Source organism: Parus major, chromosome 8 (genome assembly GCF_001522545.3).
Source record: "Parus major isolate Abel chromosome 8, Parus_major1.1, whole genome shotgun sequence".
In the NCBI taxonomy this organism is placed as follows: Eukaryota; Metazoa; Chordata; class Aves; order Passeriformes; family Paridae; genus Parus; species Parus major.
The window spans coordinates 29,958,353-29,968,306 of NC_031777.1; the positions used below are offsets into that span (position 1 = coordinate 29,958,353).

Sequence of the window (9,954 nt, forward strand, 5' to 3'; positions counted from 1 at the left end):
GGAAAAGCATCGTCACTTCTGGGAGGGGAAGCACCAAACCAGGAGAGAGCAGCAGCGCTGGTGGCTCAGGGGCAGGTGGGGGCCATGTGGGTGCCGGGGGTGGGGCTGCTCTGTCCTTGTCCCCTCCCTCTCTTCATCCCTGTCCCTTCCATGACCCGATTCTGCCAGGCAGCTTCCTCGGGATCGCGGGCAGCTCTGGAGCTGGGAGGAGCCGCCGTTCCCTGCTCCTTCCCCGCTGCAGAAACTGGGATAGAATTCCCAGTGGCCGCTGCACCGCAAAACCAAGCGGGACCCTCCTGCTCTCCCTCTTTTTAGGGCGGAAATCCCAGTTCAGGTGCTGGGAGCTTCGCTGGCTCAGTGTCCCCCGTTCCTCAGGGCGTGAGGATTCCCCGCCGCTCTGTTTCACATCCTCACATCCAGAGCTGCCGTGGGATTCACACGGATTCCTCCCGCACCGGGAGGCGGCAGAGGGAGCGGGGATGCGGAGCTCCCTCCTCGCTCCCGAGCGGAGCTGGGTGGGCGCTGCTGCCCCTCCCTGCTGGTCCCCAGGGCACTTCCAGGGACTGCCAGAGGCTCCTGCCGTGTGCGGGGTGAGGGACCCCAGCCCGGGATGGGCACCTTCCTGGGACACTGCGCTTCCAGGGATGCCCAGGGATCCCCAGGGATGCTCAGGAATGCTCAGGGATGCACAGGGGTGCCCAGGGGTGCTCAGAGGTGCCCAGGGATTCACAGGGATGCTCAGGGATGCCCAGGGATGCTCAGGGATGCAGAGGAATGCTCAGGGATGCTCAGGGATGCAGAGGAATGCTCAGGGATGCCCAGGGATGCAGAGGAATGCTCAGGGATGCCCAGGGATGCTCAGGGATGCTCAGGGATCTGTCCCCTCCCTGCTGCCAGCATTAACCCCCAGTTAATGTCACCCAGAGCCCCCGAGTGACAGCTGGCCTTGTTCCCAAGGACACTGTTTCCCACTGGAGCTGGGATTTCAGGGGAATTTCCAGCAGCCCTAAAGCAACCCCCAGGCATCAATCCCAGGGATGAGCAGTGGGAGCAGGCCCAGCCCTTCCCGGGGCGTGGGGACAGGGATCCCTCGGAGCTCCTGCCAGGAAACTTCTGCCCCCGAGGTCACCGCTGCTCACAGGAGCTGTGATTATTAAATCAAATATTAAACCAGCCCTGCTGCTCTTTCCCAGCCCAGCCTGCTCTCCTGGGGGTGCAGCTGGATTTCCATGCCCTTTTCCCACCCTGTTCTGTGGGATTTAGGGGTGAGCGTGGCTGTTCCCACCTGCCCAGTGCTGTGTGACAGAGCCAGAACAAGGGACAGGACAAAATGGCCTCAAGTGGCACCAGGGGAGGTTTAGGATGGATATTTGGGGAAATTTCTTCAAGGAGAGGGTGGCCAAGCATTGGAGCAGGGCAGGGGTGAGACCCCATCCCTGGAGGGATTTCAAATCCGTGCTGATGTGGCACTTGGGGACGTGGGCCAGTGGTGGCCTCAGGGGGCTTTTCCAACCTCAGTGATTCTGTATTTTTCTGTCCCTGCTCCTGGGCTCCGTGTCCCTCTGTTTGGGACGGACATTCCCGGGCTCTGATCCGGCCACCGGGATCAGTGCCGGGATCTCTCCTCCAGCCGGGGGGTTTGGGGGAGTTCACCCGGGATTCCCGCGGAGGAGAGAAGGGAAAATGTGAAGCTCCGAGAGTTCTGCGGCCAAACCCGGGGAGGAGCCGGGGGCAGGGCACAGAGCGCGGATTTTACCGGAGCTGGAGCGGGGCCGAGGCTCCCGGGAGCCGCGGATTCCATGGGAAGGGAGAGGGGACTCCCGGGGGACACGGGAGGGACACGGGGGTGGCCGGGGGGGACAGGGCGGGTTGGAGCCCAGCTGATGGGGTTTCAGATGGGTTTGGATGTTTTGGGTCTCCCAAATGTCCCTTTTGGGGTGACACGAGGAGCCCGAGATTTCCCAAGGTCTCGCTGTCCCCAGCCCTGCCCAGTTTCTTTCTGCGAGGGGATTTCTGTCCCCTCCTCTGTCCCTGCTCTGTTGGGGACACCGGCGACACCAGAGCACCCGGGGGCACGGCAGGACCAGGAGAGCACATCTGGCCGGCCCCTGCACATCTGGCGGGCCCGTCCCGTCCCTGCACAGCTGCACAGCTCCATCTGCCGAGCTCCCGGCGTTCCGCAGCCGGGAAGGGCCCCGGGAACGGGGAATGTCCGAGCTGGGGACACGGCGGGGACACGCGGAGCCGGGACGGGCCCTGCAGGGCTCGCACAGCGCGGGGGCACAGCTGGATCCCGGCACAGCTGGATCCCGGCACAGCTGGATCCCGGTATAGCCGTATCCCGGCACACCTGGATCCCGGCACAGCTGGACCCCTGCACACCTGGATCCCAGCACACCTGGATCCCTGCACACCTGGATTTCAGCACAGTTGTGCCAGAGGCTCCAGGGCTGCGCTGGGTTTTCCTCTGCCTTTGGTGCCCCCCATCTCTGCCCCCTCCCCGTCCTGTCTCCTTTTTGTTAATTTTAAGAATAATTAAATAAGTTAATAATTTAATTTTAAGAATAAGTTAATTTTAAGAATAGTTAAACATCCTTTATTAGCAGGCCCAAAGCTGATCAGGACCTAAAGACACCTTAAATTTTAATGAGAGGCTCCACCAGCATTCCTGGAGCTCTGGAATATGTCAGGGCAGAATTTGCTTCCCTGGATTTCTTTCCACAGCTGCCAAATTTTACCTAAAGGAGGCAAAAGCTCCCTCCCAGCACCAGGAATCCAAACCCATGGGAATGTTCTGGGAATTGGTGGAACGACTCGTGCGGCACCGACCCCCAGGCAGGCTGAGGGGCGCAGGGGGTGGATCCATTCCCACCCCAAACCACATTCCGGGCTGATGGAATGGGCTCGATAACATTTCGATAATATTTGGGGTGAGGTAGGTGGTGTGAAATGAGGACTTTGCCGGTTTTTCCCCCACCCTGAGAAATAAAGATGAATGAATTTTCGATGTTCTGGGGCAGCTGCGCCTCGTCCCCATCGGGGGAGGTGCTGATTGCCCCGATCAGCCCCCGGTTATCAGCGGGGAGGGCGCAGGGCTGGGCCAGGAGAGGGGCGGGGAGCAGGAGGAGGTGGGAGCCGTTGTGGGGTGAGCAGGGATGGGGTTTTGGGAGCTGGATCCTGGATTTGTGGGGCTCTGAGCAGGAATCGGCTCCTGGGGAGGTGCGGAACCCTCTGTGCGCCGGGTGCAGGGGAAGCCTGGAATGAGACAGCGCCGGTCCTGGGGCTGTAAATCCCTCCCGGTGTCCCCCTTGTGTCCCCCTTGTGTCCCCCTTGTGTCCCCCTTGTGTCCCCCTTGTGTCCCCAGCGCCTCCGGGCCCTGCTGGCCCAAATGCGACGTTTGGTGGCCCCGAGAGGAGCTGCTGGCGCATGGGGTGTGCTGCTCCCCCTGTCCCGCTGCTCTGTCCCCAAATCCTCGGTCTGAGGGAATTCCTGCCCCTCCGTGGCTGTCCCGGGGGGCTCGCTCATTCCAGGGCTGGATTGGGATCCTCTGGGATCCTCTGGGCAGGGGTTTGGGGGTGCAGAGCGTTTTCGGAGCCCCGGGGGGGAACGTCAGGGATGCAGCTGTGATCCCATCGCTTCCCTGGGGAGCCTCTTCCCTGCTGGAATTTGGCTGTTCCCTGCACCCCTGGTGCCTCGAGCGGCTCCATGAGAAAGTTCCCAGCGCTGTTCTCCAGCTCTCCTCCTCCTCCTCCTCCTCCTCCTCTCGCTGCCGTGCCCCGGGCTGGGGGCTCATTCCCGCATCCCCGGTGTCCTCCCGGGAGCAGCTGCCCGCGGTGGGAGCGGCTCTCTGTGCCCGGGAACGCCGAGGATTCACGGAGCAGAAGGGAAAGGGCTCCATGTGGAGCTGGGGGCAGCTGCATTCCCTGATCCAGGAGCTGCTCCAGCCCTGGGATGAGCTGGGACACTCTGGATTCTCATGGAATGCTTTGGCTGCCCAAAGCCCAAGGTGGGGCTGCCCCAGGAGCGTTTGGGGTTCAGCCTGTCCGGGTTCAGCCTCCCGGGTGCTGCCGTGGGATTTTCAGGACCTGGATTTTCAGGATTGGTCCCCTCTGTGCCCTCCTGAGCTCGTGGAGGGATGGGGGAGCTGCTCCTGGGGGTTCTCCCTGAGCCCACCCTCCTTCCCTGCCTTCACCCTTGGAGGAGGGAGTCCTGTAAATCAGCCCCAGGGAGAGCTCAGAGCCCCTTGCAGGGCCTGAAGGGGCTCCAGGAGAGCTGGAGAGGGACTGGGGACAAGGGATGGAGGGACAGGACACAGGGAATGGCTCCCAGTGCCAGAGGGCAGGGCTGGATGGGATTGCAGGGATTGCAGGAATTGTTCCCTGGCAGGGTGGGCAGGCCCTGGGATAGAATTCCCAGAGCAGCTGGGGCTGTCCCTGGATCCCTGGCAGTGCCCAAGGCCAGGCTGGATGGGTTTGGAGCAGCCTGGGACAGTGGGAGCTGTCCCTGCCCTTGTCTCCTCTAATCCCAGTTTTATAGGGAAGGATGCCAAAGGCTGAACTTCCCGGGAAATCCCATCCTGCTGTGCCCAGGCCAGGGGATCCACGCTGGGGCCGCAGCTCCGGCCTCTCCCAGCTCATTCCTTCGGGAGCCATCCAGGTTTAATTCCAGCCCATCCAGGTTTAATTCCAGCCCATCCAAAGGGGCGTGGGGCGGTGAGAACAACCCCTGGCCGCTCCTAATGCCGGGATTTGCCAGGGCCACGTCCTGCCCGAGGTTGAGGATTGGGGTTTTATTTAGCAAATCCCATCGCGGCTCCGGGGCCGGGCTGTCACATGGAGCTGGGGCTGACTCTGCCGGGAGATGAGTAATGCGCTCCGTGACTCACTTGCTGCCTTCGGTTTTATTTTTTTTATTTGGATTTAATTTTTTTTATTTTTTTTTTTAATAATCTTCAGGCCTCTCGCCTTCATCTGCTGCCGGCAGCTCCCGGCTCGTCTCCTTCGGGAGCGGCCGGAGATTTCCAGCGCTTTTCACTGGAATTGTCCGAGGGAGTTTGGAAGTGAAATTGCGGAGTTTGGGAGTGGTTTTGGCTCGGGAAGGGGCGTTTGGTGCCTCCTCCCCAGGGAGGTGGGAACGCTCCAGCGGGACCCGGCTCTCCCTGAGCCCGCCTGGTTTTGGGATGAGCCCGCTCCAGGAGCAGCTCTGGGGTGTCCTTGGGGTGGGGCTGATTTTTGGGGGGTTTTGTCCTCTCCCCGTGGCAGGAGGAGCCTCACAAGGCTGAGATATCCCAGGGGAAAGCTGGGATGGATGAGCAGCAGCCAAAGGATTCCCAGGAGTGACGGGGGGAGCTGCCCAAACCCAGCGCTGAAACGGGAAAATTTGGAAAGGATTTTTTTATCAATGGCCTGGGAAGGGATTGGCAGGGATGTCCTGGCTCTCCCCGTCTGCTGAAGGAATCTCAGCCCTCAGGAGCCGTGGGGAGGGGGCTCTGCCCTGGATGGCCCCGAGCCGCAGGATGGGGGATCCCAAAATTCCCAGATTTCGGTTTGGAAGGACCCCAAACCTCATCCCATTCCCGCTTTCCATTAGGATTGCTCCAGACCCTGTCCCAGAGATGGGAATTCTGGAGCCTCCGTGAATTTTCTGGGGGGGATTGGTGCTGTTTTGGTGTGTCCAGGAGGAATTTGGGCAGTTTGGAAGTTGCCTGCCCATCACCGAGTGCCAGCCTGGGCTGAGGGGACAGAGGAACATTCCAGGGGTTGTGCCCAGCCTGGGATTACAACCGGAATTCCCTTGGCTGTGCTGGAAGCGGGGCAGGCAGGTCACAGGAGCTCCTGTGGGATTAAAGGAACCATCTGCTCAATAATCCCATCCCTGTGGCATTTCCCACCAGCTGGGCCGTGCTGAGCTCCTGTTCCCTCCCTGATTTATCCAGACCCTCGGAGGAGGCGCTTGGCTTTTGGATTAATATTTTTAAATGGGAGTGGGAAAAAATTTGTTTGTTTTTTTGTCTTTTTTTTTCCTTTCTTACTAGAAAGATTACATTTTAACGGGGCAAAAAAATTGATTTTCATTCATGAAAACCACTTTTTGTTTGTTTGTTTGGGTTTTTTTTGCTTTGTTTTGTTTTGGATGGGAGAAATGATGCGGGCGTTGCTCCCGAGCAGGGAGAAATCCTGAGGAGCCCGTGGGGCTGCCGGGGATGATCCCAAAGATGCTGATGCGGGGTGAGCGGTACAAGGGAAGTTTTTCCATCCCCGCTCGGCGCTCAAGTTGAAAAGCCACCCCGGGCAGCGCAGGTTGTCCCCAAAACTGCGCTGTTGTGCCCTGGAGGGGACAGGAGGGGCAGGAGCGGCTCCTCCGCGGGAGCTGATGGAGACAATCCCGGTTTTTGGGGGGGTTTGGAAGAGGGGGAGGAGCCGGGATGAGGATCCTGGAGAAGCCTGGGGTTTTTTTTTTCACCTTTCCTGCCACGGGATAAAAAATAGCCGGACTTTGGGATCTTCCCAGCCGAATCTGGAGGGCCGGGTTTAAATCCCGGTTTTTTGGATAAAACAGGAGCGATGACGATAATTCAGGCTGAGCCTCCCCCCGCAGTGGGAACAAGTTGGGAAGGGGGTGAGGGACCCACAAATCCCCGGGGGGCTTTTCCAGGGGGAAACGGTGCTGGGGGTGACATCAGGGGGGGACACAGGACAGGGTGGCATTATAGGGACACAAGACACGGTGACATCCCAGGGGTGACAGAGGACAGGGTGATATCCCGGAGGGGACACAGGGCAGGGTGGCACCATGGGGACACAGGACACGGTGACATTATAGGGACACAAGGCAGGGTGGCATCAAAAGTGGACAGAGAAGAGGGTGACATCCTGGGGGGGACACAGGGCAGGGTGACATTATAGGGACACAGGGCAGGGTGACATTATAGGGACACAGGGCACGGTGGCACCATGGGGACACAGGACACGGTGGCACCATGGGGACACAGGACACGGTGACATCCCGGGGGGGACACGGGCACAGCGCGGCCCCAGCGCTCGCAGCCCCCCCCGCTCCTCCCCTCCGCCTCTTTTGTTCCCCGCTCCGCTTTTCCTTCATGCCAGATTAATTCCCGGGCGCTGCTGGAAGCAGTCGGGGAGAAATTCCTCCCGCATCCTCCTTTCGGGGCTAATTGCTGGCGCCGTGACGTCAGCGATGGATTTATCCCTGGGATGGCTGGGAGAGGCTCCCAGGAGGGCCCGAGCTCTCATCCCCGCGCTCTCACCCCGCTCCTCTCCCTTTTCCAGCCGGGATTGATCCCTTTCCCCCCATTCCCAACCCCGAGCGCTCCTAATCTGACAGCGGCCGGGAATTAATCGCGCCGGCCGCAATAGGATTAAGGGAGGGGAAGTGCGTCACGAGGTGCGGACAGGGGTTCTGCTTTTGGGGAGGGTGGAAAAAGGGGTGGCGGGGGGGAAAAAAAAAATTAAAAAAATCTGGGAAATAGGTTGGAGTGTTCCCGGGGGGTGTGTCGGGAGCGAGCGCGCATGTGAGGAGTGCGGGGCGGGAGGCACCGAGCCCGCCTCGTCCTCCCTTTCTCCGAGCATCCTCCGCGATGCCATCCTGGAGGTGATACAGGCGCAGCAGCATCCATGGCCTGCCCCTAACCGCGGCATTCCCGGCTCTTCCTCCTCCTCCTCCTCATCCTCCCCGCCGCCCGGGAAGCGCCGAGGCCGAGCTGAGAGGGAACCGCGTTCTCCTGTGGTTTTTTTTTTCCAGGCTCCTCGGGAATTGAGGAATGCAATTCTGCCACCATGATGGAAGGTGGGTGATGAGCCGGGCGCGTTCTCCCGGCTTTGGGAAGGAGGAGGAGCCGATCCCGCGCCCGGGGTGCTCGGGGAGGGGGGGTTTGATCCTTTCCTAAATAAAATAATAATAATAATTAATAATGGAATGGAATCCTCCCCTCCCCCTAATCCCGGGCAATTCCAGCGGCAGGGTGGTGGTGATATAATATCGAGCCCGTGCGATTATTTGCAATTCCATCCCCAGCCCTGTGCGGGTGGCTCGGGCTGGGCAAATTCCCGGTTTTCCATGGAGCCGCCGCTTTCCCCAGCCCAGAGCCGGCTGGATCCGTCGGGATTCAGATCCCGAAATGATTATTTGATGCCGCGCAGAGGATGGAGCCGGGGGTGTGCAGCTGACAGATGGGATCCGGTGCTTTTCCCTGGATGGATGAACCGCGTTTCGGGGGGAAAAGAGGAAAAATTGGAACTGGAGATGATTTTTTTGTTTTGTTTTGTTTTAATTTTTTTTTTCTTGCCGTGTCGTGGAGATGCCGGTCTGGGGAGGGAGGAGGAGATGTTGGATTGGGGTTTCTTGGCATAAAAAATGGGAATGAGGAGGGAATACGGGCTCCAGGCACAGGATGCTTCAGGGAGCCGTGTCTGATCCTGTGTGGGAAAAGCCTCTGGGCATGACAGGAATTTTATCCTCTGTCGTCTGTCTCGGCCGTATGTAAAGCTCTCCTTTATTATTTATCATTTTAATTCCTCCTGGAGCAGGATGCAGGGAAAGGATGTCTTGGATTTAATTCTATTTTAGCAGAATGGCTGCTCCAGGCCTCACAAGAGCAAAATATATTGAATTTTGGGGGATTTCTGGCCCCTTGGTGGCAGCAGCAGGGCCTGGCTCGGTGGAGCCACTTCCAACCCAGGGAGCTTTCCCGGGATGACAGGCAGAAATTGGGCTGCTTCTCGGATTATCCCTGAAATCTGGGGCTGCCCCCTGCCCAAATTCACCTGGAGAGGCCCCGGGATCCATGGAAATTTTATGGATTTAAGATATTTCCCCGATCCCGGGAATCCAGGCGTCGTCACGGCCGCGTGTGGCACATGGAATGGCCTTTCCCAGGACGGGGTTTGGACGCTTGGGTGTGAAGGAAATGAGTTTTGTCATCCTTTGGATCCCAGGGAAAGCTTTCCCTGCTTTCCCTGGTGCTGACGAGAGTCACAAGCAAACAAGGTTTTAATTTTAGCCCATGACATCAAACCCATCCCACCACAGGGGCAGGTCACGGCAGGGAAAACGCCAATAAAAACCCGGCTTCTCCCAAAATCCCAACCTTCAGGGAGGAATTCATCTGGATAAATGGAAGTTGTCGTGTTGTAGGCCTTGGTTTGAGGAATTTTATTCAGTTTTGAGGCTGCTCAGGGGAAGTAAATCGGGGTTTTGAGGCTCTTTTGGGATTTGGGGTTTTGGGTTTGGGGTTTTTTTGGGGTTGTTTTCATTCATTGAGGATTTGGGCCTGGCAGGAGCTTTGGTCACTGCCCAGCCCCACGCTGGAGATGGATCCAGAGCTGTGGCTCATGGAATGGGAAGTGGAATCACCTTCCATGACCCAGCCATGCATGGAAAAAAAAAATTGGGGAAAAAATTGAAATACTCTCAATAAAAAGGGAATTATTAAATAGCTTGAAACGTTCCCCCAGTGGTTGATGCAAACCTAGAACAGAAATTGGGAAATCTGGAATAATTCCTGGGGTTTTTGCAGGTTTTTTTGAGTTTGGAAGTAGTTGGAAATTGGTTGGATTTGTGGGAAGTGGAACTTCAAGATTCCGCTGCAACTCTGGCCCCTCACAGGGGTGATTTATTTAATATTATTTATTTCTGTTTAATATTATTTATATTTAAGATTATTTATTTATATTTAATATAATTTGTATTTTATTTGTATTCAATATTATTTATATTTAATATCATTTATTTTTATTTAATATTTATTTATATTTACTATCATTTATTTCCATTTAATATTTGTTTCTATTTAATATTTTCTGTTTATATTTCATATCATTTATTTCTATGTAATATCAATTTTCCTATTTAATATTTATTTCTATTTAATATAATTTATTCCTATTTAATATTTATTTCTATTTAGTATAATTAATTTCTATTGAATATTTATTT

The 9,954-nt window shown here is 56.8% G+C and overlaps 1 protein-coding gene across 1 annotated transcript in view; it reads left to right on the top strand.

The window, feature by feature from the left end:
• The first annotated feature begins 7,511 nt into the window (after nucleotides 1–7,511).
• SGIP1 (SH3GL interacting endocytic adaptor 1) overlaps nucleotides 7,512–9,954 on the top strand; it is a 50,678-nt gene continuing 48,235 nt past the window's right edge. Inside the window, exon 1 of the mRNA XM_033516252.1 lies at nucleotides 7,512–7,806. Coding sequence (XP_033372143.1) covers nucleotides 7,797–7,806 — 10 coding nt within the window. The 5' untranslated portion in view covers nucleotides 7,512–7,796. The remainder of the gene's footprint in view (nucleotides 7,807–9,954) is intronic.